Genomic DNA, 27,306 nt, shown 5'->3' with positions numbered 1-27,306 from the left:
GTCCACTCCTCCAGGCCACTGGAGGCTGCTGCTGTGGCAGAACTGCATGTGGCACTGGCCTTCCGCGGCTGCAGTGCGGAGGAAGGAGGAGGAGGTAAGGACCGCCGCCAGGCGTGAGCCTCCTCTGCTCCGTCCCTGAAGGCTGGCTTGCTCCCGGCATCCTGGCTGTGATACAGTTTCTACATAGGCCACCATCATTCCTAGTCACACGGCAGACCGCAGGACGAAGGCCAGCTCCTTAATCCCCCCTCACATCCTTACAGCCAACCGGGCAGGAAACCTGTATCTCCCACTTTCAAAACACATTCAGACTCCATCCCCTTTCCTCACTCCTCCCTAGCCAGCACTGCCATCTGCCACCACTGGGACTTCTCTAGTAGCTTCCACCTCACCCGTCCCCTGCTTCTCCGCCTAACCCCCTAGACTCCGTGCTGCACTCGGCAATCAGGGGTATCCTGTCCCTCCTCTGCTCACAACCCTCCCAAAGGCTTCTGCCTCACTCACAGTAAAAGCCAAAGTCCTCAGCAGAGCCCACAAGCCCCTTCTCAATCCGGCCCCATCACCTCTCTGACTACTGCATTCTGCTCCGCCACACTGGCCCCGAGCCGCTCCCAAATCACACCAGGAGCGCACTCCCCTCAGGGCTTTGCTCTTGCTGGCCTTCTGCCTGGCTTGGCACATGCACTTAGCTAACTGTCTCACCTTCTGCAAGCTTTTGCTCACATCTCACCTGCTCTGAGGCCTACCTTGACCATACTATCTTCATCTCCCCGTCAGCACCCTCTATGTGTTTCATCTGTCCCACCTCTCAACCATCTATTCATTATGTTTACTGTTTCTTTTGTTCCACTCTGCAAAAATGTAAGCATCACAAGGACAGGGATCTGGACCTGCCCAGCTCACCAATGTACCCCCATACACTGAGAACAGTGCCTGGCGCAGACCTGCAATAAATATTTGTTGTAGAAATTACTCGACTCTTGCCAACACTTACAGTCACTCTAAACTCCTTGTGATTCCTCAAATGCCTGCCTGCTCTGCCCCATCCCTGCCCTAAAAATCCAACCTTCCTGTGTGAAGGCTGACCAGAGCCCCCATGTCCACTGGTCTCCCAGCCAGGGTCAAGGGCCTCACTGATGTATCTGTCTCCCTCGGTAGACAGAGGATCACTGAGAGTGGAACAGGCCAGACCTAATTCTACATCCTCAGCACAGAGCCTGACACACAAGGACATTCAACAAAAGCTTGTCCCTCTAGAACTATTCATCAATCCCACACGTTACCGCCAGTGCTGGCCTCCCTCACTCCTTAAGAGCTCGTTCTGCAAAGGTGTTGAGAGTTCTAAGGCACAATGCCAAGATTAAGGCCAAGATGTGGTACAGAATGGGCTGAGAGCTTCCTTCTCTCCCAGATGTCAAAACCGCTTAATTTCTTCTTCCTGTATGGGGGGGCAGAGCATGTGAAATAAGGGGTTCTTGGCCAGGCCAGTGACAGAGCCCAGGACTCACCTGGCTTGGGCCGCGGACCTGGCGGGCCTGTTTCTCCTGATCCCGCAGCCACTGCAGGTAGGATTCTCGAGCCACCTGCTCCTCAATGGCCTCATTTGTGGCCTCCCAGTCTGTGGCCCGCTTCTTGTCTTCCAGCATTTGCTGCTCAATCCATGACTCCTCTGATGTTTTTATGGCATTCTTCATCAGGGACTGCTCTGCGAACTGCAAGGCAGGGAGGAACAGGGATGTGGGGTGACACTCTGAACTCTGGCCAGGAACCAGAACCGGCTCAGGATTGTGGGCCTATAGGCCCAGAAGAGAGGAGATAGGAAGTCAGGTACTCTTACTAAGCATCCCCTTGAGCAGGCTGCCTATTCATCAAGAATTGGGAGGCAGGCTTTGGTAGTAGGACTTGTCATTCCAAACTCCTACACTCAGAAGCCCTGCTCCCACCCCTAAGACACCTTGAATGAAGTACTAGGTCTGGGGCAATCAGGTGCTGGAATTTAAAGATGCATCACCCAGCGATGGCTCAGTTTCACAATACCGAGACCTTCCTCACCTATGCCCAGACGGGACAAGGAGAAAAGATCACCTGAGAAGTTAGCTGAGTGTGCACAGGGTGAAGGGAGTATTTGGACATTTAAGGGGACAAGGGGATGGTATCATCACGGGAAGGGCTGTCACAAATTGTGGGACACTGTAGGAGACTGCTTTTGCCAGGCTATGAGACACAACAGCATCTAAAAAAATACCAGAGCATATTCTAGGCATTAAGTTTAAGTATTGCTCTGTGAAATTTGAACAATTATTTTAATGCAAATATACACACTACACACCAATATGTGTGCATTATGATGTAAAATGTAATTTTTTTACCTATGTAGAATAATCCAAAAAGTACATAAAGCTCTATGTTAGAACAAGCCAATTTAAAAATGGGCAAAAATGGGCACCTGGGTGGCTCAGTCGGTTAAGCGTCTGCCTTCCGCTAAGGTCACGATCCCAGAGTCCTGGGATCAAGCCCCACATCGGGCTCCCTGCTCATCGGGGAGGCTGCTTCTCCCTCTGCCTCTGCCACTCCCCCTGCTTGTGCTCTCTCTCTCAAATAAATATTTTTTAAAAAAGGGCAAAAAACTCTAAACACAATTTCCTTAAAGAAGATATACAGATGGCAAATAAGCACGTAAAAGATGCTCAACACCATTTGTCATCAAGGAATTGCAAATTACAACTGATGAGGTACCTTATCAGTTGGAGATACCAGTTAAGAACTGTAGCTTCATAGAGATACGGATGGTTACATAAGAAGTATTTCTAGATAAATGTATACACACAGGTTAGTATACACAGATAGATCTCCTTGCTCTGTCAGCTGAAAGGGTCTAGAAGCAAGGACACCCCAGTAGTAAGAAGCACACTCAGCACCCAGATCTTGGTTTCTAATAACATATTGCAATAAAAGGAACCAGGGCTCCTTGGACAAATGGCTGGTTCTAGGACTGGAGCAAGATATATACAAGATGAACCTGGAGCACCTCATAGTGCCAGAAAGTAAGAAAGTGCTACAAAATGAAACACAATAAACAAACCAAAACCAAAAAAACCCCGAAAAAACAAAAACAAACCCAACAAAAAAATCAATCCACCACCACAATGATGGGGGTATGTCAAAGCGATGCAGCTGGGAACCAACTGAGAGCGCTCCCAATAGCCAAAACTGGAACAATGTGAGCATCTAAATAAATAAAAATAGTACTGGATTATAACTTAAAGTATAGAAGTATAAAAAAAATACCCTTGAGTCCACAGTGATATAAATAAATGGGGGACAAGAGACAAATCTCCCTTGCAGAAGAATTCTACATAATTTATGTAGATACTCTGTCCTCAAGAAGATGGAACATAGGGGGCGCCTGGGTGGCTCAGTCGGTTAAGCAGCTGCCTTCGGCTCAGGTCATGATCCTGGGGTCCTGGGATCGAGCCCCACGTCCGGCTCCCTACTCAGCGGAGAGCCTGCTTCTCCCTGTCCCTCTGCCTGCCACTCTGCCTACTTGTGCTCTCTATCTATCTGTCAAATAAATAAATAAAATCTTAAAACAAAAGAAAAAAAGAAGATGGAGCATAACCTCCACTTCTTCAGTGTGGGCTGTACATAATGACTTCCTTCCAAACAGGACAGTAAGGAAAAAGGAATGGGGGGAGAGAATAATTTTACAGTGGAGAAAATCTGACAAACAATACTTCTCCCAGGGGTCAAGATCAACATCAACAGTCATAAATCATGTTCCCAGTATATACCATTGGTAAGATGTGACGAGAATGGTATTTTACCACTCTGATCTTCCTCCCTAAAACCCATAACCCTAGTCTAATGAGAAAAACATCAGACAAATTTCAAAAGAGAAACATCCTATAATATACCGGACCAGTACTCCTCAATACTGTCAAGGTCATCAAAAACATAAAAATGTGAGAAACCGTCACAGAACAAGGGAATCTAAAGAGACAGGATGACTTCAGTTAATAATAATGTATTGCTATTGGTTCATATATTGTAACAAATGTATCATAGTCATCCAATATGTTAATAAAAGTGAAACTGTGTAGGGGGGAGGAGGCTACATGGGAACTCTACCTTCTCAATTTTTTTTTTGTAAATTTAAAATCATTCTAAACAATTAAATCTACAAACAAACAAAAATACTTAAGGCATTCAAATTTTTTTTAATTAAAAAAACAAAAAACAAAAAAACAAGTGGGGCTAGGGAGCCTGGGTGGCTCAGTCAGTTAAGCGGTCTGCCTTCAGCTCAGATCATGATCCCAGGGTCCAGGGATCGAGCCCCACATCGGGCTCCCTGCTCAGTGGGGGCCTGCTTCACCCTCTCCCTCTGCCCCCCCACCTCCTCTTTGTGCTTGCTTTCTGTCAAATGAATAAATAAAATCTTAAAAAAAGAAAGAAACGAGTGGGGCACCTGGGTGGCACAGTTGGTTAAGCTTCCAACTCTTGATTTCGGCTCAGGTCATGATCTCAGGGTTGGGAGATCGAGCCCCCGGATGGGCTGTGCGCTCAGCATGGAGTCAGCTTGAGATTCTCTCTCCCTCTCCCCCTCCCACTCGTCCTCTCTGTCTCTAAAATAAATAAATCTTAAAATCTTAAATCTTAGAGGTGCCTGGGTGGCGCAGTCATTAAGTGTCTGCCTTCGGCTCAGGTCATGATCCCGGGGTCCTGGGATCGAGCCCCACATCGGGCTTCCTGCTGAGCGGGAAGCCTGCTTCTTCCTCTCTCGCTCCCCCTGCTTGTGTTCCCTCTCTCGCTGTGTCCCTCTCTGTAAAATAAATAAATAATATCTTTAAAAATAAGTAAAAAAAAAAAAACTTAAATCTTAAAAAAAAAACACTTAAAATCCTAAAAAAAAAAAAAGATAAAAGAAACGAGTGATCAGACCACAGAAAGTCATGGATGAATCTTAAATTTAAATACATGGCGTTATGTGAAAGACACTCAGAAAAAAAACTACATAGTTATGATTCCAATTCCATTACATTCTAGAAAAGGCAAAACCAGACTCTGTAAACAGATCAAAGATAAAAACAAGGAAATTCAGAGAAACTGTCAGAGCCAAAAGAGACATGACAACTAAATGTAGGAAGGTCTCCTGGATGGGATTCTGGAACAGATAAGATCGTTAGGGAAAGACTGAGGTCATTTAAATAAAGTATGGTCTCTTTAGTTAATGTATCAATACTGGTTTATTAATTGTGACAAATATTCTATGCAGGTATGTTCATCATAGTGGGGAATATGGAAATTATGTAATCTTGGTAATTTTGTAAATCTAAAACTGTTCTAAAATTAAAAGTTTACTTAAAAAACAAAATTAAAAAAAAACCCTATGTTGGAGGGTGTGTCGTGTTAGGGTGTGCATTTCCTAAAATGAGGCAGGGGCACTTTCTGTTTGTAGGAAGTGAAACCCCAATAGAAGACAGCAAAATCCCCAGAAGATGACTGTTTATGAGAGAGAACAAGAACCTGTCAGCATGTGCTGGAAAAACGTACTGCCACCTTCTGAGCACCTACTAGGCAACAGGCCCAGTGTTCGGCATGTTCTGTACTGGCCAAGCGGCCAGCCCACATTGCTTGTATAATCTGCCCTAGGTCCCACAGCCAGTAGTGGTCGGGCCAGGCCTGCACTTCTAAGTCTCTGTGACCACGGCTGTCTAGAACTGCTGAGTTTCGGAGGATCCATGCAGGTACCGAGATACCCAGACCAAGCCCGGGTTCACAGTTCCCAGATGTGCCTCCTCCATATCCCAAAATGCCAACCCTCAACAGGCATGAAAGATGGGTAAGCCAGCTCAGACGCGCAAACGGAGAGCACCGAATGAGCCCTGAGAGATCACCTTGGGTAACTCCCTAGTTTTACAGAGGTGAGAGCTCAGGGGCAACTCGGGGGACATGTCATTTTTGTGGGCTAGGGCAGAACTGAGATGTCAAAAGAGGTTTCCGGCCTCTCTATCCAGCAGCCATCCTGGGCATGGGGACCCACTTACCCCGGGTTTGAATGATGGCAGGCCTAGTCCCACACCAATGGTGGCCTTGTTGGGATTCACCACTGAATTGTAGTGGATATTCCGGTGGTAGCTGACGCGGATGGGCTCATCCTCGTTTTGATGGATCCCATGGAATGTGTTGATGGGTTCTGCAGAGAAAGAGAAGGAAGGAGCACCCGCGGCGGGCAGGGCAGGCCCAGGCCGGGCGCAGGCGGCCGCTCAGCTGCCCGCCCGAGTACCTGTGCTGTACTGGTACACCTCCACGGGCCGGTTGTACATCTCTGCCATGGCCTGCATCTCAATGTGGTTGCCGTGGCAGTTGTTTTTCCGCTTCCTGTTGATGTAGGTGGTGAAGTCCTCGGTGACATAGTTGGAGAAGTAGTCCGCATTCTTCATCTGCGGAACAGATCGGAGGGTCAGGTCCGTGCGGGGCAGGGATGCGCCCACTCTGCCCGCCCCGAGGCCTCTGCAAGGTCTCACCAGATAGTCCATGCAATGCTTTCGCACCACCTCATGCATGTCCTGGTCTCCGTACACCTGGTCAGCTGTGGGGACAGAAAGAGAGGCGGGGGTCAAGAGCTGCCACCGGAGGGCGCCTGGGGGGCTCAGTTGGTTGGGCGACTGCCTTCGGCTCAGGTCATGATCCTGGAGCCCCGGGATCGAGTCCCGCATCGGGCTCCCTGCTCAGCGGGGAGTCTGCTTCTCCCTCTGACCCTCCCCCCTCTCATGTGCTCTCTCTGTCTCATTCTATCTCTCTCAAATAAATAAATAAAATCTTTAAAAAAAAAATTAAAAAAAAAAGAGCTGCCACCGGAGAAGAGTTCCACGCCCTGGAACATCCTTGGGGGTGGAGGGCTGGGGGCCAGGGAAACTCCTTTTCCTACACTACCGCCTGGAGCGTGCTTGGCTTTGTGGGCCGGAATGGGGTCACGGAAAAAAGAGGCAGGCAGGGACAGTCTTTAAGAATGGGAGAGTACAGGCGAGAGGAACACAACCCAGGCAGATGAGTCTGTCCGGGGCTTGCCCGGCCACTCAGACAAATCAACAAACATTTTAAGTCCCCTAAGTGGCCTCGAGCACCAGCAATTCCACACTCCCCCTTCACTCTTCACATGAGGAAGCTAAGGCTGAGGGAGAGTTTGTGGCTTCACCAAGGTCACACGGCAAGTCAGTCTGAGAGAGTCAACTCTAGAATACAGTTTTCCTGACTCCTGGGAGCCAGCATGGCCTTCGTAGGTTACAAATAAATAAATAAAGAAGAAGAAGAAACTGTAAAAACTGGGCTTCAAGCCCAGTTCTGCCAGGTACCAGTGAGCTAAACGACCAGAGGCAAGCAACCCAAGCGTCCTGAGCCTCATAGGCTTCACGTGTAAAACAGGAACAAGCAGGTAACTCCCTGGCAGGCCTCTTAGAGGATCAACGAAATCATGGGTATAAGGTGATTAGCACGGGGTTTGGGACACAGCAGTCACTCAGTAAACCAGAGTCCCCTACCCGGAGTGGGGCCTGAATGTGGGGTACTGTGTAGGTGATAGATGTGAGTAAAATCCTGCCCCTGTCTGCAAGAAGCACATATTCTAGCAAGAGAAAAAGACACATACAAACATAACTTAAGCTTAATTCGGGAAAGGCAGCCTGCCTATGGCCCAAATGATCTAGGTGTCACAGGGTTTCGGTCAAAATAAGAACCAGGCTTCCCCTACCTTACTTGAGGATCTTCACACATGCCATTTCCTCTTTTCGGGGCATTCTTTCCATCCTCCTCGGCTGCCTACTTGTCACACACCCATGTATTCTTTATACAGTTGCCCAGCCCTCCCACCCTCCAGAGCACTTCTATCATTACATTTATCAAAGGTGTGTGCAGACTTCCTCTGCCTGACCACTCTGACTCCCACTGAAGGCTGAGAGCAAGTCACATCCAAGTCCACCCCAGCTCAGGGCCCGATACAGTACAGGAAATCGGGACCAGCTTGCTGAGTGGATGGACAGGCCAGGGGAGCCAGGGAGTCTTCTCCTGGGGAAATTAAAGTGGGCTTGAAGATGGGGCACGCCTGATGTCCCCTGGCTAAGATGAAGAGGGAATTTCCCTTTGTCTCCCCGAAGGACCGTTGCTCTGATGGGGTCTCTCTGGGGCACTGGGGCAGGGGCAGGTCCCGCTGTTGCAGGGAACACCGCAGAGGTCTTCCAGGACAGCCAGTCTACCTCTGAAGAATCGCCTTCGCTGCCCTCCCCTTCCCTCCCTGGAGGATTCTGTGAGAGAAGGAGAAAAAGGCTGCTCTGAGACAGAAAATGGGGCCCATGCCTGTCTCACGTCCTCTTAGAGGTGCGGAGACCTGAGGGCGGGGGGGAGCGGTGAAGGCGGGAAGGGGTAGCCCCTTCACTGATGTAAACAAGGATGTGGGTTCTGCGGCCACACTCTCCCCCGCCCCCCCAGCAGCATTTCCAGCAAGTCACGTGCCCTGCGCAGAGGCTGGGGGCCCCCTGCTGCCGCCTTTCTTAGAAGCCGGGACCACAGAGGCCACTGTGGCTGCGAGAGCTATTTATGTAGAAGGAGCCTGGGGGGCTGCGGAGGCAGTGCTGCCAGCAGCTGCAGTAAACAGGGACTGCGACGGTGGCAAGGGGGTTAAACGGGCCGGCCTGCCAAGCTCCAGGAGGGGGCTGAGATGCTCCTCGGGAAAGATCGACAGGCATTTCCTGGGAGATGGATCTACCTGAGCTGGATGCTGGATGCAAGAAAATGGAGGAAAGGGGAGACTGCAACAGGGAAGGGAGCTGAGGGAAGCTCGTGAAGGCCCCCCCATTCCCCTGCCATTGGCCCCCTTGCCTAGCAGAAAGGTCCTGCTGCCTCCTAGCTGTGTGGCACTGGACAAGGCCTTCATGCTCTCTGGGCTGCAATGTCTTCATCCGTGAAGTGGGGAGAGTACTACTCTTCCTTTCACAGGGGGCTGTCAAGACGAGGGGTAGGGTTTGCTGAATGCCTACGATGTCCTGGGTGTTCAAGAAATGAACCTGGGGGGGCACCTGGGTGGCTCAGTTGGTTAAGTGACTGCCTTCGGCTCAGGCCATGATCCTGGAGTCCCGGAATGGAGTCCCGCATCGGGCTCCCTGCTCGGCAGGGGGTCTGCTTCTCCCTCTGACCTGCTTCCCTCTCGTGCTCTCTGTCTCTCATTCTCTCAAATAAATAAATAAAATCTTAAAAAAAAAAAAAATTTAGAAAAAAAAAAAGAAATGAACCTGGGGGCTCCGCTTGTCATGAGCGGACGATGACTCTCTCAAATAGCTAACCATCCCCAAGTCAGTCAGAACGTCGCCGGAACCACTCATTAAGCCCTTCCTCATTTCTGTCGTACTCCCTCAGCCAGAGGAAAGCCCCGAGCAAGGAGTCTAGGCTGTCCTGCCTCACACAGGCAGGGCGGGCTCTCTACCTTTCCTGAATCCAAAGGTCCACAGGCCTACCTCCTGTGTCCGTAGTTCAAATCTTTAGCAACCAAATTAACATCAAATTGAAAATACAGGCTTCACGAAACAGGGTCCTTAAATGACTTTCTCTACCTACCTACCTGTAAAGTTTCCCCTTCTCTCCTCAATCCTAAGATGTACTGATAGGTGGTACTGTACATGCATTTAAATCACAGCTTTTGTTGGGGGTGGGCGGCACGACCCACCTCACTGATTATAAAATATAAGCTAGTTTTGGGATCACTGATGCGGAAGAAAACGTGCGTATCTGAACACCAAGGAAACCGAGCAAAAATACCTCCCCAATGGGGGTGAGAAGGATCTTTTCAATGATATTAAAGTGGGATAACCATCCAAATCAGGGCTAAAACACAGGAAGTCCTCATCGAGGCAGTGCTTGTCTGACTTTGCTAGCCCACCTCTGTCCTCCAGAAAGCCCCCTCCTCCCAGAGGGTTGGCATATGGGACTAGGGGCTGGGCTGGACTTCCCTGTGGGGGCCAAGGTGGGGGAAAGGGCCCAATGGACCTGCAGAGGTAGGGGAATTCAGAGAACTTGTTTTGATAGAAACCGAAACTCCTCTTGCTGACGCTGCACTTGTGGGCAATCTGCACCTGCTCTCCCCTCCCAGAGTCCAGCTGAAGGGGGTCCCCCACTACCTCACCTCTGTCCCCAACCCAAAGAGGGCTCGGAAATCCTCAGGACAATACCACAATTGATTCCACCAAGGCCTTTTCACATTCTAACTTATTTCATCTTCACCCCAAAAAGCCCTACTTTACACAGGAGGAATAATTGAGGTACAGAAATGTGGCAGAGCTGGCCTGAGGTCACACATCAGGGAGGGTAAAGGCCAGGCTCTCAAGGAGTACCTGGTAACTTCAAACACTGATGCTCCAGGTGATGTTACCACTACCCCTAATCCAACTATAACTTTAGCCGCCTGCCTGCTGAGGGCAAGGCCTGATTCTGTCTGCCTCAGTTTCCCCACCAGCACAAGCAGGAATCAGCTGGAACCCTGGAAAGGCCTGGGAGTGGGCAGGAATTACATAGAGGTCAGCATAAACCTTACCTCCCCACAGCCTACGTCTGTCCTTTCTCTGAGCACGCTGAGACATGAGCAGAGAAACGCACATGTGCACACACACACACAAAGCCAGCAGATCCTGCCAAAGATGTTCCCTGAGGGGATGCCTGGGTGGCTCAGTCGGTTAAGCGCCTGCCTTTGGCTCAGATCATGATCCCAGGGTCCTAGGATCGAGTCCCACATGGGGCTCCCTGCTCAGCAGGGAGACTACTTACTTCTCCCTCTGCCTGCCGCTCCTCCACCTCGTGTGTGCACTCTCTCTCTCGCTCTGACAAGTAAATAAAATCTTAAAAAAAAAAAAAGATGTTCCCTGAGGCCAAATATCCATACCACCCTCACAACTACAGAGACCTATCGCATTCAGCAAGTAGCTGTCCTTACCGCTAACCAAGATTAAAGGTTGGATGAGAGGCAAAGCTGTATAAAGCGAGGACCCTCACCTCCTTCCTACCCTTCGCCAGGGGTTAATGGGAGGGAGGAAGAGCCAATAGTTCTTACAGGCTTGCCTCAACCTCCTTCCCCTGCTGCCTGGGGGAAGGTCCCTCAAACCTCTGTAACCCCTCCTCCTCAGGCTCTCTAAAATAGTCACTATTTGCCTAAGAGTTATGTGGAGAAGCAGGACAGGAAAGCTTGGACTACCTACCGGAGTTTAATTAAGCACAGGGCCCTACCATTTGTTTGAGAGGCACCTGGGAACTGTCTCCCCGCCAGGCTGCCTGCCCGCCTGCTAGAAGAGCCGCAGCAAGTTCTGCTGAGGACAGAAAAGGAAGCCTGGTGTCTGCAGGCAATCTAAAAACAAACCACACAAATGTGTGTACACACAGCAGCAGGGGGAGACAGGAACCTGATCTGTTCCCCACTTGCCTCCTGGCCCCACTGAGGAGATGAGCCAAGAAAAAGGCCTCCCCTGCCTGTCAAGTGGCTGTGGTGTGCACCTGGCCCATCGCCCCAAATGGCACACTCTCAATGGGGGAGACACCCTAGGTGAGGGGAGACAGAACTCTGTCCTCTTGATGGCCTGGTCTCTGAGATGCCTGCTCTTCTACTCAAGGATGCCCACGGCCAAGTTGGGGAAACTGGGGAAGCAAGGCAGAAAGAGCCCAATGACCACGGGTGTCCATGGGAATCTTCTCCTTCTGGCCTAGTTCAACCTCAGACACCTATGTTCTGAGGCTGCATATGTAATCTAGGTAATAGGGTGCTGGCTTTCTCGCAAGGCATTGGTTTCCCCATTTATAAAACAGTCAAAATTAATCGAAGATCCACCCCCGCGACACTGATGGTCCAGGCTAATGTTTCTGGGCCCCATCGTTCTAACATGTACAGCTCCAGCTGCTTCCTCGTGGCCCGTGCAGACAGACGCACATGTGGCTTCCACTTTGCCCACAGAGGCCAGGGCCAGGGCCAGAGGTTTTCGCTGAGTCAAAGTCCTATGGGGAGAGGGCCAGAGAGATGCAGACCCACGTTTCCAGGAGGAGGTTATCTGAGCCTAGCAGGGGCAGGGTGGGCCACAGGGTACCTCAGGAACTTGGGCTCCTCCTTCCACCCAAGCCTTCACTGATGCTCACAAGTCCCCAACAGGGGGTTGTGGGAGAGAGCAGTTGAGTACTGGTTCACACGAGGGACACCCAGACCTCAGAGGCAAAACAGAGGGTAGAAAGCCAACTGCCTCAGGATTCCCAACAGTAGAGGACCACAGGCTCCTAGTTAGAGGAAGTAAGGCCCAGAGAGGTCAAGGAATATACCTGAGGTCACCCAGCCAGTTGACAGCTAAGCCGAGACGCTAGGGCTTTCCCAGGGTCATAGAAAGAACATGTCCTTTGGACACGTCTGGGTTCCCATGCCGGCTCCGCCACTAACGACCCCAAGCATGTCATTTCCCTTTCCTGAGCCTCAATCTTCTCACCTGTCTCATGGGATAACAATCCCAATTTTGCAGGTGAATCTAAAGCACCCAGCTGAATGCCAGCAAACAGTTAGGGTCAAAGAACAACACTGTGGCCTCTGTGTATGCAATCCCCTCTCCAACTCCAGCCTTTGGTTATGTGCTCCTTCCACTATGCAATGCGTGGCAGGAAGCTAGAACCTGTAGGCCTTCTCATCAGAGCTCAGGTGCTCTCTCCCTGCTGCCTGTCCCTGCACAAGCTAGGCTGGAAGCAGAGGGGCATCAGAAAGCCCGAGGACAAAGTCCCCTTCCCAGGCACATGTCCTGTGCACTCTGGCCCAGGGAAACCTCCAGATGAGGCCTAGAGACCCAGGAGCCACATACTTCCAGGGAGTGGCCATGGGGCTTCTGAGGTTTTACAGAGAAAAGCCAAGGGCAGTCCAGTTGGGGGAAATGGGTAGCCACAGTGCTGATAGGGAAAGGCCTTCAACCTGCCGCGGTCAGCTCTTCCTGTAAGCTCAGGCCCTTTACTGGAAGGCCCTTGAGGGGGGTGTCAGAGGGTGTTTGGGGAGGTCAACTGGATGGACACACATGAAAATATTGCTGTTGAAATGAAGGGGGGGAAATCGGAGGGGGGAGACGAACCATGAGAGACGATGGACTCTGAGAAACAAACTGAGGGTTCTAGAGGGGAGGGGAGTGGGGGGGGATGGGTTAGCCCGGTGATGGGTATTAAGGAGAGCACATATTGAATGGAGCACTGGGTGTTATACGCAAACAATGAATCATGGAACACTACATCAAAAACTAATGATGTGATGTATGGTGACTAACGTAACATAATAAAATGAAATTAAAAAAAATATCCCTGTTGATATGGATTACTGCACAAGCCAGGTCCTTACTAGCTCCAACATCTGCCTCAAAGGCAGCCTGAGACCAAGGTGCCCAGCTGCATTCTCTTACACTCACTCCACCAGCAGCCCCGTTTGCCCCACATCTAGCCTGAGGCTTCAGCACAGGGCCTAGCACCTAACAGGCCCTGACCTATTCTTTGCCTTCCTTTTGTCCAAGATGCCCCCAAACCCAGCTCTCTTTCTAAGAAACATCCCACGGAGAACACAGGATTGAGCCACAGGGGTAGAAAGGGTGGGATTTTCCTAGCCCAGCAGAGTCCACTGCCTGAACCTCTTCCGCTTGGTAGAATGGGGAGGCAAGCACTCAACCCACCTAAACTTCTTCTACTCATTCAACAAACATTTGTGGCTTTGAGACCCCACTGAAAACAGCGTTCAGGCTTCACCAATGCTACTGTTCCCTGAGGGTCTACCAGGTGTCAGGCACCAAAGGGATTTACTGAAGTGATCTCATGTAACCATTACCACTCTGGGTCTTCTGCCTCCTGTTACAGCCTCGGAAACAGGATCAGGAAAACAGAGCTGCTTGCCCAAGTTCACACCAAGAATCAGTGGCACAGTCAGAAGTGGAGTCAGTCCAGGCTACTGGGAGACATGGGGCTAGCCACACAGTGAGAGAATAGCAGACCTTCTAAGGATTCAAGGAGCCCTTCACAATCAACACCATTTCACAGATGGCAGAATGGAAGTTTTTGAATCACGGCCAGAACTGGAAGACAGGGCTTCTGACTCCTACTTCAAGGCTCCTATCAGAGGGCCGTTTTCCCTGGTAGATAGCAGAGCCCCCATGGAAGGGTCAGATCACATTCCCAAATTCCCCTGGACACTAGCACAAGGCCTTCAAACTGCCTATTGGGTCACAGATTCAGAGCCAGAGCGGCCTCGAAGATGTCACTCAGACTGGATAATAGATGTTATTAAGGAATTATGAATGTTGTTAAGGAGGATAATAACACTTTGGTTACGTTAGGAAAGAAAGAATCTTTATCTGTTAGAAAAACATACATAAATATTTATAAATGAAATGATCTGATGTTGGGGTTTTGCTTTAAAAATACTCTTGTTTCAGGAGAATGAGAAAGAGTGGGCAGGGTAGTGATGAAACAAGGCTGGCCAAGTGTTGACGACTATTTTGAAGATGAATGATGGGTACATGAGAATTCACTATTCTACTTTTGTGTAAGTTTAAAAAAATTCTATGATCCCAGGCTGACAGCAATGTGCTGTGGTTAAGAACATGGGCCTCAGGGGCGCCTGGTGGCTCAGTCGTTAAGCGGCTGCCTTCGGCTCAGGTCATGATCCCAGGGTCCTGGGATCGAGCCCCATGTTGGGCTCCCTGCTCAGTGGGAAGCCTGCTTCTCCCTCTCCCACTTCCCCTGCTTGTGTTCCCTCTCTCGCGGTCTCTCTCTGTCAAATAAATAATAATAAAAAAAAGAACATGGGCGGGCGCCTGGGTGGCTCAGTTGGTTGAGCGGCTGCTTTCGGCTCAGGTCATGATCCTGGAGTCCCGGGATCGAGTCCCGCATCGGGATCCCTGCTCGGCGGGGAGTCTGCTTCTCCCTCTGACCCTCACCCCTCTCATGTGCTCTCTCTCTCTCATTCTCTCTGTCTCAAATAAATAAATAAAATCTTTAAAAAAAAAAAAAAAAAAAAAAAAAAGAACATGGGCCTCAGACTAACCCAACCCAGAGACTCCCAACTCTACTATCTGACCCTGGGCAAGTCACTTCCCTACTCTAAGCTGCTTTTCTCTTCTGACAAATGGAAACCACAATAGTTCCTACACTTAACCTAGCTTGGAGGGGAATGAAAAAGGGTTTCCTTTAGTGTCTGACAGTGCAATCTGTCCCTAAGTAATGTTTTTTATCACTACTGTTATTACTTTTACACCACTGCACTGCCTCATGACCAAAGGATAGAGGCCAGATACTAACTTGAAGGTGGGGCCTGGAGCCCCTGAAACACCAGTAAACTCTACCCTCAACCCCATCTCAGGGGTTACTCCTAAACACCAGAAACAGCTCAGGGGCAGCCCTAGGCTCTTGAAAGCTAAGGCACAGACTCACCTACAGCCCGGAAGAGACAGGCGCCGTCCTCCTTCATCTGCTTGATGATGAAGCCCTTCTTGTCTCTCAGGGCCTTTTCAAACCAGTGCTCCTGCTGAAGGGAAGAGGTGGGGGTCAGCAACAGGAAAGGCCTGTACCCCCTCCCCAGGGCCCTGCCCTCCAGGTTCCCGAAGGGCCCAGCTAACTGGCTAAGAGGACACTGGGTGGGGTCAAATTCCCAGCCCTGCTTGACACTCCATGCACATGGAGGAGGAGGAGACCCTTTCTTTTAGGGAATCAGTCATTGTGTGAGCAGAATACTTGCTCCCAGAAGGGTCTCATCTGTTTTCTGACCGGCCCTGCTGACCATATTGGGAATCCAATACTGGGCTCCCACAGGCAGCCAGAGGCCCAGACCCGGCAAGTACCCGGGGGTGGGGATGGACCTGGCTCTATCTCAAGGAGTTCACCAGTTCACCTGGGGACCTTCTAGCCACTTAAGGTAGGGAAGATGTTGAGGAGGGAGTAACTCGCTAGAACCTAGATCCCAAGCCCTACACGTATAGCTAGGGACTGTCAAGATGTATCCTAAAAGGCAAAACGCATACACTGTGTGATCTCACTTATAGCTGAACCCGTGTAACGTATATATGTATGTGCATACAAACACATAAAAATTGCAAAGACCATACAACAAAATATCCCTAAAAGTTAGTATTACAGAGGATTTTGACCTTTTTCATGAGAGGTATGCAATCCCTTGTCCAAAATTCCAAAACTCAAAAAGCTTTGAAAACCAAAGTCTTCCTCTAACTCATTTGCCATCATTACCTGACCTGAGCTGGCAAGAACCTATTTATCCCACTTGGAGGTGAATATGCAAACATTTCTATGCAGAAACATTCAGGTGTATGGTTATGAGGTCCTACCACAGACTCCACCAGAGGTGTTACATGACACACAGTACACACACCAGGGGATTTTTCTAAATTCTGTAATTTCCCTAAATTCCAAAGCACATTTGACCCCAAAGGTTCAGGTTCAGTGAGCCTGTGCAAATGTTTATCTTCAGACTTAAAAAAAAATAATGGAGAGATGAATAGGCAGAAAAGAGGATGTTTAGGGCAGTGAAACTACTCTGTATGGTACCTTAACAATGGTTACATGTCATTATACATTTGTCCAAACCCATAGAATGTACAACACCAAGAGTGAACCCTAATGTGAACTGTGGAATCTGGGTGATTATGATGTGTCCTACATGGACACTGACTGTAACAAACGCACCACTCAGGTGGGGGGGTGTTAATAATGGGGGAGACTATGCATGTGTGAGGGCAGGTATGGTATGTGGGAACTCCCTGTTCAATATGGGAACTCTTGTTCAGTTTTGCTGTGAACCTAAAACTGCTCTAAAAATTTAAGTCGAGGGGCGCCTGAGCGGCTCAGTCATTAAGCGTCTGCCTTTGGCTCGGGTCATGATCCCGGCATCCTGGGATCGAGCACCTCATCAGGCTCCATGCTCAGTGGGAAGCCTGCTTCTTCCTCTCCCACTCCCCCTACTTATGTTCCCTCTCTCGCTGTCTCTGTTAAATAAATAAAACTTTATAAAAATAATTAAGTCGATTAAAAAAATAATGTCCATGTGTCACTGAAAACATATTTTCCATTTCAAAACAAAACCAGAAGCAGCAGACCTTTCCCAGGCCCCTCATGCCCTCTGCTGGCCACCAGAAGAAGCCAGCCTTATCCAGCATATGGGCTAGGGACCAGGAATCCCAAACCCGCTCCTTTGGGACACCACCCTGCCAGGGATTTAGAGGATCCGGGCTAACTCTGACTAGACAGAGGGGATCACTTCTCTGCAGTCCACTTTTCCCCAGCTCAGGTGAGCGAAAATCCCAGCAGAGTAGGAAGTACAAGGTTCGGAGGCTCTGCATTTCAACCCCACCCCTGTCACTCACTCGCTGTGTGATTTCAGGTAAACTACCTGAACTCTCCAAGCCTCAGTTTCCTATCAAACAAGGAATATGTGATCTACCTCACAGAGCTGTGAAGAAGCTCAGAGGAGCTTCAGGGCCTAAAAAGGCTTGGTAAATAACAGGTCCTCGGCCACAGAAGGGGCAAGACTGGCACAGAGACCACGTACAACTGAGAGGCCCTCAAGTCCCACTGGAGTAGCTGGAGAATAGGGGATGCAGAGGGGGGTGATGAGGGAACGCCCAGCAGCCCCACCATTAGGGCCCACACCCCAGGAAGGTGTGGCTGGCTTGCCAGAGATGACAAAGGCTCCTGGAAGCCCTTAATGGGCTTCCATGGACAGCACAGAGACTCTTGTTTGTGCACAACACTCCAGCACCTGCCTCGCCTGCCCCAGAGGCTGTGGACTAGCACACTTCAGCCAGTTTCCCCCAGTCCATCCCTGCCCTGCAAGGATAGCCATCTCCCAACACCATGGTACCTGCCCCAGCCAGGGGTCACCAGCAGGGAAGCTGCAACTATGACTACAGGCCCACATTGGGCAGAAAGAAAAGTTCTAAAGAAGGGCTCATAGTAACCTCCTGCCCTCTAGCGCAGGGGAAGAGATTGAGGGGAAAGGGGATCAAAGAGGAGGAGAAGGGCTCCTACTTATTCCTCCAACAAGGGTCTACCAGGCAGCTGCCAAATCAGACCCCTACTGTAGAAAGCCGGGCAACAAGGACAGCGCAATGAATCGGACTCGGTCTCTATCCTCCATAAGCTCGCTGACTGCTGGAGGGCATGGGCAAACAGGGAATGACCACGGACAAGTGTGAGCAGGGCAGTGAAGAGTTGAACACAGTGCTATGAAACACAGAGGAAAGGACCTAACCAATCATTAAGGTTGGCACTTGAGAAGAGGTGCCACCTGATGGAAGGATTAAAACACGAAGACCTCCAGAAATGCTTGTTAACTGGGTAAGAAATCACTTCAGGGGGCGCCTGGCTGGCTCAGTCGGAGGAGCACGCAATTCTTGATCTTGGGGTGGTGAGTTCAAGCCCCACGTTGGCTGTAGAGATTATCTAAATAAATTAAATCACTTCTACCACAAAGCACCAGGGATGCCAAGAGGCCCAGCAGTGAGTCCAGCACAACTAAAGTTCTGGGTGGGACTAGGCAAGTAAACAGGGTGGGGCCAGGAAGAAAGATGAACTCATATTAGCCAAATGCCTGCCCCATGCCAGGTGCCTGATGCAAAAGGTGACTTCATTTAATTGTTCTTACCACAGCCCAGGTGGCAGTGAGCTTTATCCTCATTTTACAAAAGCAAAAAGAGCTGAGATTTGGGCACCAGCAAAGCCTAGTATAGAGGCAAAAGGGGAGGCCTCATGAGCCACAACATGGAGACATACCTGGCAGCCCATCCTAGGAAAGTCCTGGTTTGTCCCTAAAAATGAAGGAGGCCTGAGCATACCCTTTGCACAAGTAGGGCTTTGGTCCTGGGATGATCTGGGCCTGGATCTGGAGGCCAAACCACGACCCTCCTGCTGGCTTTGGCACCAGCAGCCTTAAGGGCTTTGGGTCTGGCTGAAACCCTGCCTCTCCTTTTGGGGAGAGAAAACAGGGAGGCCATGGTCCTGGGCTCCAGGAAGAGTTTAGAGTCCCAGAAGCCCCTAGCTTAGTCTCCTCCTTCCCCTGGCTGGACAGGAGCCTCTGAGAAAGGTGCCAACTTGGGAGTTGTTTAGGAAAGTGGCCCAGGAAGGAAACACTGGTGGGAGAGAGGAATGGAGGCTAACCCTGCCACTGATAAGTTTAAGCTACAACCATGCTCTGGCCTGAAAAAGTCAAGTCCAGACAGTGAATCTCACAAGCCCACTGCTGAGCCTGTGGGCAAGTCCCTCCACATCCCTGAGCCTCCACAAGGGGGCTGGGCAAAGCTCTCTGACATCAGGAGATCCCAGGTGCAAGACTCTGCAACCTACTGGTCCAAAGGCCCAAGAGAAGTTGAAGCAGACTGTGGGACCCAACTGACTTGGTTTCCAGTGCAGCTCCACCAATTATCAGCCCTGTGATGAACCACTCTGAATACTCCACAGTTTTCCAATCTGTGAAATGGGATAACAAGCTTCCCAGTAACGGGGTAACTGGAAAGACTCAAAGTCAATACATGACTTTGCCCAGTAGGAAAGCACTTAATGGGTTCTGTTCTCCTCCCTGGAAGGGAAACAAGAACACTCCTGTAGGAGGCCTAATGATGACCACCCAAAGATATCAGGCCCTAATCCCTGGAACCTGTAAATGCTACTTAGTAAGGAACAAGGGTCTTTAGGAGTGTGAATAAGTTAAGGATCTTGAGATGGAGAGATTATCTTGAAGTATCTGGGTAGGACCTAAATGCAATCACAAGTATCCTTAGAACAGCAGAGAAGACCTGACACAGAAGAGGATACTGCACATAAACAGCGAAGACGGTGTGAAAACAGGGAGAGGATGGAGTGATGCAGCCACAAACCAAGGAAAGCCGGCAGCCACCAGAAGCTGGAAGAGTACTGGATTCTCCCTAAAGCCTCTGCAGCGACTGCAGCCCTGGCAACACTTTGATTTTGGCCCAGTGAAACTGATTTTGGACTTCTCGCTTCCAGCACCGTGAGAGAATAAATTTCTGCTGTTCTAGACCACTCAGTTTGTGGTAATTTGTCACAGCAGCCACAGGAAACGAATACAACTCCCTTGAAGCACTTGCTGGTGGGAGCCATGGGGCAATATGGCATGGTTCCACTCCCACAGGATCCACCTCTGTAGCATCCCCCCAGGGAGAGGATTAGAATGAAGGCAGCAGGGGCCTGGAATTCCCCCTCTGAGTCTGGGAAGCTACTGACCCTGCCTATCAATGAATGAGCTGCCACCGAAAGGGGAGGGGGCAGGGGAAGATGGCAGCAGGAATAGCTGCTCTCGGGCAGATGTCTTCTCAGAGCCCAAGGCCAAGAGGTGTTTAATATTCTGGCCTTCACAGCTCTGTCCCAGCAAGCCTGATGCCAAGACCACCCTTCTCTCCCCCCAAAACACCCAGGAACACTGGCTCAGCTCCATGGGCAAAACACAGGCAACCCATCCAATGAAAAACAGGCGCACTGCTCTCTAAGGAGCAACACAAGCTTCTCCAGGGTGAAGAAATGGGAAAAGACCAAGGCCCCCGAACCTACTGCCGGGCCACTGATGGGGAGAGGGGAGAGGAGTTGGGTTAAAAAACGAAGATTCTATTATTCTGCAACAACAAGAAATGAAGTACTGATGCATGCTACAACATGGATGAGGCTTAAAAAGAATATGCTAAGTGAAGCCAGATACAAAGAACTGCACATTGTATGATTCCATTTATATGAACCATTCAGAACAGACAAATCAATCAAGACAAAAAGTAGATTAGTAGTTGCTGGGAGGGGATGAGGGGACTAGAGGATGGTGATGGTACGGGGTTTCTTTGCAAGTGATAAAAATGTTCTAAAAGTGATCATGGCAGTAGGCGCACAACTGTGAATACGCTAAAAGCTACTGAATTGTACATTTTAAATTGATGAATTCTATGGTGTGTGAACGATATCTCAATAAAGCCATTAAAATTAAACAAGCCCAAAGGCCTATAGCACTAGCAGGGGAGAAGAAAGCCAAACACTGCTTGAAACTTTGCAGCATATCCCCACAAGCCAATGGGCCTCACCCAAAACTTTCAGAATGGGTAGGAGGAGTGGGGAGCAGGGAATTAAAGAAAAGATCACAGCTAGCTTCCGAGAAATGAGTCCAACCTCCCTCCTCACTGTTACCATTTTAAGGCTGGAGAAACTGAGGCCCAGATAGGGGAAGTGCCTGAAGATAGAGGACTCAAACCCAGACAGCCCGGGAAGGGACTACTTCCTGCTATAAGACTCTGTCTCCCCGCCAAAGGTATCAGCAGGTTTCCTAGATGCCAAAGCTCAGCTATTACAAAGGATTCCAGGAAGAACCAGATGATCCTGGGAAAACTGCAAGAGAAGAATCAGCCAAATTGAGGTGGGGCCAGGTCAGGTATTCATATACTCAATAACCCCAGGCATGGGTGGCCTTTTGGGGAGGGGGAAAAAAAAAAAAAAAGCTGAGAGTTTGCCTAAAGCCATAAAACAGCCAAGCAGGAGATCCTGGGGTTTGAACTCAGGCCTGCCCAGCTCCAAAGCCCAAACTTTTTCCACACTATCCCCACACCATCCAGTAGGCCCCCTGACAGGCAACCCCCAAGCTTATTATTCACCATAAAATTCACTGGACATAAAATTCACTGTCTGCCAACCCCAAGCCTCACACTGAACAGACACCTGTCCTGCCCACCAAGCTTGGATGGTGGGGAGAGAAGAAAGGGGCGGGGGGGGGGGACCCAGATTTTCCTCCAAAGACACCCACCATTCTGTCACCTCCAACTCCAGAGGGCTTTGGCGTGAGTTCCCTAAAATCCCAAAGCTAAATGACACCTCCCCAGCTCCTTCCCTGACCAATGAGGAAACGGAGACCCAGAGAACACAGACCTAGCTATTCTGGTCCATCCAGCAAAGCTCCAGCAGAGCCAGAGTGGGAACCTAGGTATCCTGACTACAGTGCCAGGTCCAGCTTCTTCCCACCACCAGAGCATGCATCTCCCCCTCTGAAAATGCTCTGTGGGGTCCTCAAGCCCAGGAGACTTACAAGCCACTCTTTTCACAGGGTAGACTCAGTAAGGCAGCCATGCCTGGAAAAGGAAACCCCTGACATTACCACCAACCCTGCACCAGGACCCCAGGGTGCCAAAAGGGCTCCTCAAGTCCTACAGTAGTCACAGCATCCGAACAAACAGGAAATCTGAGTAGTCAGAACAAGGATTCACCATCTGGGCCTCCTCTCAACAACTCCTCTCTTTCCCAGGAGATCTAATGGGCCTCCAAGGCTACAAACGCCCCAGGGGACCGTTCAGGACCAAGACTCGAACAGCAGGAAGCATCTTCCCTCTTCTCATCCCCAAAAAGTCCCAAGTTGGATGAGGCGAGGCAGGGAGAAGCATCTTATTCTCCTCTTGTCCCAAGAAGTGTGAGGACAGGAAAAGCCTTTCCTCTGTCATCAGGAAGACATGCAGCCACAGAGCTTTACTTCCATGTTCTGATGGGAACAAGTATGAGGGAGAGAGCCTAGGAGATGCACAAGGGGTGTAAGGAGAGGTCTTTCTAGTCACCATGGCAGCACACAACTTTCTTCCTTTACGTCCTTGTGCTTATTTCTGTGGAGAAAAGGCAGACTCCCCCAACCAGGAAGAGAAACAATTCCTGGTCCTGACCCTATGGGCTCCGACAACTGATTCTACCTGCAGTAGTCAAGGGTAGAAAGGGAGCAAGGACAGGGTGCTCAAGACAAGGCCCTGGCCCCTGTGAAGTAAAGAAAGATTTATCTGAACCAAGGGAAAGAGAGATTTGGGTAGAGAATTTCCCTGGAGTGGGGCTATCTCTGGCGAGAACAAAGCTTGTTGAAAGCAATTCAGGAAGCTCAAAACATTTCCCTGATCCTGGAAATGAGAGGCAAACAGCTCGGTCAGGGAGAGACTCAGGGGAGGCCTCAGCCACCACATCCCCAGTACCTGGCAACCTTCTCACAGACAGCAGGGAAATCTTCCTGGTAAGGGGTTCTTAGGACTATGAAGAGCACCCACGTCTTTCTGTTTAATGGGGGAGGCCGCAGGCCACACTGGAGAAGACCTCATGTCCCTCTCACTGGTGAGAAAGGACTGCTGGTTGCAGGATGGTGGAGAGAGCCTCATACTCAAGGGGGGAGCTCAGGCCCCTTCCTAAGGTGAAGGATCTCTTGTCCCTGAGAAGCTTAGGCCCCTGGGAAGAGGCTCAACTTTTCCTCAGAATCCCATCCTATCCATGTCCCAAGGGGAGTAGGTAGTTCTCAGGATTTAGTTCACAAGTGGTCTGAGGCTCAAGTCCCCAAGGCAAAATATCTTATGTCCCTAAAAGGTCCCTATGACTGTGGTATACATATGCTATCTGAAGTGAGGTGACAATTACTCTCAGGGAAGACTCAGGTCTCAGGTCCTAAGGTGGGTTGAGTTGTCTCACACACCAAAGAGAAAGTTTAAACTCTTAGGGGGAGACCCAAGACCCTACTCCCTAGGCACTTAGGGCCCAAGGTGGAAGGAGTCTTTCTGTTCCTGAGGAATACCTTAAAATCCTTGAGGGGGAAGCCCAGACATCATCTCTAGAGACACACCAGTCACTGAGGTATGTATGGGTCTCTTGTCCTTGAGGGCAAGCTCAAGTGTCCTTGGCGCAATGGGTCTCAGGCCCTGAAGGCAGACTCAGATCCATGGGGAGGCCTCAAGCTCCATCTCTGGGACTCCATGCTGCCCATGTTCCCTGAAGAGTGGTATGAGGCTACAGTTCCCAAAGCAGGGATCTTACATCCCTGACAAGAAGCTGAGGCCCAAGGCGCCTGGGTGGCTCAGTTAAGCATCTGCCTTAGGCTCAGGTCGTTATCCTGGAGTCCAGGGATGAGCCCCACCTCAGGCTCCCTGCTCAGCGGGGAGTCTGCTTCTGTCCCTCTGCTCCTCCCCCACCCCCCCAACCCCTGCTTGTGCTCTCTCTCTCTCAAATAAATAAATAAAATCTTTAAAAAAAGCAGCAGCTCAGGCCCTTGGGGTAGGGGGTGCTCAGATCCCTGTTGCAGGGAGAGAAGGGGCTGTTATGTACCCAAGGCATGTTCTGGTCCTTTATAATTAGAAGGATCTCATATCCCCGTGTTTGTGTGTGTGTGTTGGGAGGGGATGTCTCAGACCCCCCAAGGAGAACACTCAGATACCAATCCCTGATGAGAAAGGACCTCTAAAGACCTCACCTTGCCTGGGACCTCTGTGTGTGGGGGGTATCCATCTCCTGAAGAGGCTTCAGACCCTGTCTCTGTAAGCCCCCATCCATCAACAGGGGGATCTTGGGCTCAAGTGCCCAAATCAGTGAGGCTTATTTTCTTGAAGAAAGGTTCAGGCTGGTGAGGTTGGGGGAGAGAAGAGCTGAAAGCCTATCACTTAAAAGAAGCTTAAGCTCCTAGAGAGAAATTCAAATTCTGACTCTTGGCCCCAAGAAAGTCTCAGACCACTGAAAGGAAGCATAGACCCTTGTCACTTAGAAAAGGGACGAATCTCATGTACCTTAGTAGTTTCTGGTCCCTGAGTGTTAGTTTTGGCTCTTGTCCCCAAAGGGAAGAGAATCTTGTCTCCCTGGAGAAAAATTCAGATCCCCCTTCTCTAAAGAGAATATATATACACGTATATCTCAGGCTCTTGATTCTAGAAAAGGGAGTCTCAGGCACTTGAAGGCAGGCTTAGGACCCTTAAGGAAGTCTCAAACTCCACTGCAGGGTGGTCCTAAGCTGTGCCCCCGAGAAGGAAAAGGAAGGGGGACTGTCCTGTATAGACTCCTGAGAAGGAAAAAGAAAGGGGATTGTCCTGTATAGACTCCTGAAAAGGGTTTATGTATCTTGGGGACGCTCAAAATTCCCCTGAGGTCTCCACCTTACTTGTGTTCCCTGAAGGAGGAGTCTTAGACCCTTATCCCAGAGGAAAGGAAATCTCAAGGCACCGAACACAAACCAAGGTCCCTTGCAGTCATGAGACTCCCCTCTCAGGAGGCAATCCCATCTAATGGCCCTACTTGATGAGGTCCCAGGGCCCGGAATAATGGCTCTGGGTCCCAGAAGAGACCACAGACTCCATCCTTAAGTCCGCCATCTTATCTGGGGCCTCTAACCCCCAAGTCCTTGGTGGGGGGTGGGGAAGAGAGCGCCTCAGGCCCCCACCACCAGAGAAGAATGCCAGACTCCGGGAGAAGACGTAGGTCCCTCGGGACGATCTCAAACAGCCTTCTTTGGGTCCCTACCCGGTCTGGGGATCCCACCCACCATACCCACTCACCTGTTACCCCCAGCCCATACCTGCTCAACGGTTGCGGGGTCCATAGCCTCGATACGAGCTGCAGCCGCTTCATACTCGTCTTCACTGTTATAACCCGCGCCGACCTCCTCACGCTCTGGACTGCCCCCTCCAACCGCTCCGACCCCAGGGGCTTGACGCCGGCGCTTGCTGTGGCCCGGCCCTGAACAGCAACCGCCAACGCCTACGGCTCCGCCCACGCCCACCACCACGCCCGCCGCGCCCACACCCGCCGCCGCTGCACCCAGCGCGTCGCCGGGACCGCCGCCGGGACCAACAGGGCCCCCGCAAGGAGGAGGTGAAGCCTGCTGTGACCGCGGACCCGCCACGGCGCCAGGCGGCACGGCCAGCGCCCAGCGGTGAAGCGCTCCCGGTGGCCCCGGTAGCGGGCCCTGAGGCGGTGGCGAGGCCCGGCGGGCGCCCACGACGCCCGAGTCACGGTCGCGGTCGCCACCGCCCACACCCGTGCCGCCGCCGCCCACGCCCACACCCCCGCCGCGACGCGGCGCCGGGGGCAGCGGCCCGGGCGGCGGCGGTTCGTTGGCGGGGTCGGCGTCGGGAGGCGGCGGCTTCTTTTTGGGGAGAATAGTCATGGCGGCACCGCCAAGTACCCCCCAGCAAACCCGGCGCGGGGCACGCCGGGAGAGAACCCGGATGAGGGGGCTACTGTGGTGCGCGAAGCACGACGGGATCGGCGGGACCCGGATAAAGAGATTGATGCACCGGTTCGAGAACCGTCGGTGGCGCGCGGGTCACGCGGCAGGAGAACCCGGATGTGAAGTCCTAGATGAAGGCACCGCGGCGGGTTTGTCGCAGCCTTCTCTCCAGTCCAACAAGTTTATTGCTACACTCGGTCGTTCCGGCCTGCTGCTTCAAAGGAAACAGAACCAAAACAAGCACCTCTTCGCCCCGCCCCCTCGCAGGTTCTTGAACTACCGGGTGGGGCCCCGGGGCGCTGCGCAAGCGCGCCAGGGCACGGCCCCGCCTCTCGTTCGGAAGTACGTGGGCAAAATCTTCGCCGCCGCCACAACAATCGCGGGCACCAACCAATCGGGGCAGCTGCGTGGGTGCTCGATGACGCCCACGGGCCAATCAGGTGCGAGCGATCGCCCTCCCGTGCCCTCCGTCTCAGATTTCAGTCAAAGTCGGCACCCTCGTTCCTTGCCTTTCTTCTCGTCCGCCCCGTCGCGCTCTTCTCTCCTCTAGGTTGTGACTCGCAGGCGGGGGTACTACGACAGGACAGCGTGGCCGGCCCCGCGCACGACAATTTTGAAAGCGCCTCCCTGCCAGGTTTCCAACTTGGCCGCAGTCAGCCGGACTGACTGGAAAATATCAACACTCCCAGAGTATAGCACTCCCCTGAAGCGTCAGTTCCGGTCCCACCCACCTGCAAATCTTTGGCCGGCGGGGAGGCGGGTGCCGCTTCACCCTGGCAACAGACCGAGTTCTGCGGTGATTGGTTAAGAGCAGCCGTCACTCACGTTGGGCCGGCCAACCCTGGGACAGACGTGCACCGTGGGGACCTCGGGTGTTTGGGAAGCAGACACGCCTTCTTTGGCTCCGCAGCACTCTCGCCCTCGCGTTGACCTCCCCGCCCCTGTGGCTAGTGCGCAAGCGCAGCACAGCCTTTCCACCGCCCTCCCCCGCCCCCCGCCCCCTGCCACTGAGTTTACCTGGGTTGAGCAAAAGTTTATGAACCAGCGCTGTCACCAGCCAGTGCTTAGCAAGGGGGTTGGTAAAAATCCCTGGTATTGAGCGGTTGGAGAGCTACAAGCTAATCGGAGCTCTGCCCCTCCTGTCTGACTGATCTTTGGCAAGTCATTTAACATCCATCCCATCCGCAATTTTTCAAGAAATTTTATTTATTTTTTTAGTAATCGCTGTACCCAGAGTGGAGCTTGAACTCACAACCCCCGAGATCAAGAGTCGC

General features: G+C 51.2%; 1 protein-coding gene across 2 annotated transcripts in view; it reads right to left on the bottom strand.

Annotated features, from left to right (window-relative positions):
• OTUD5 (OTU deubiquitinase 5) overlaps positions 1 to 26,719 on the bottom strand; it is a 28,367-nt gene extending 1,648 nt beyond the window's left edge. Inside the window, exons 1-7 of one of the 2 annotated variants that reach the window (XM_081808920.1) lie at positions 25,379 to 26,719; positions 15,460 to 15,550; positions 6,525 to 6,589; positions 6,284 to 6,440; positions 6,045 to 6,193; positions 1,509 to 1,712; positions 1 to 68 (exon numbers count right to left, since the gene is read on the bottom strand). The exon at positions 1 to 68 is cut by the window's left edge and continues 260 nt beyond it. In XM_081808920.1, coding sequence (XP_081665046.1) covers positions 1 to 68; positions 1,509 to 1,712; positions 6,045 to 6,193; positions 6,284 to 6,440; positions 6,525 to 6,589; positions 15,460 to 15,550; positions 25,379 to 25,969 — 1,325 coding nt within the window. In that variant the 5' untranslated portion in view covers positions 25,970 to 26,719. Of the gene's footprint in view, positions 69 to 1,508; positions 1,713 to 6,044; positions 6,194 to 6,283; positions 6,441 to 6,524; positions 6,590 to 15,459; positions 15,554 to 25,378 lie in introns of both variants that reach the window. The other variant, XM_081808919.1, reaches the window with a different exon arrangement.
• Positions 26,720 to 27,306: the final 587 nt, after the last annotated feature.

This window comes from Leptonychotes weddellii, chromosome X (genome assembly GCF_054177405.1).
Source record: "Leptonychotes weddellii isolate Sample4059 chromosome X, ASM5417740v2, whole genome shotgun sequence".
Lineage (NCBI taxonomy): Eukaryota > Metazoa > Chordata > Mammalia > Carnivora > Phocidae > Leptonychotes > Leptonychotes weddellii.
This window is presented reverse-complemented; position numbering and strand designations above follow the sequence as displayed.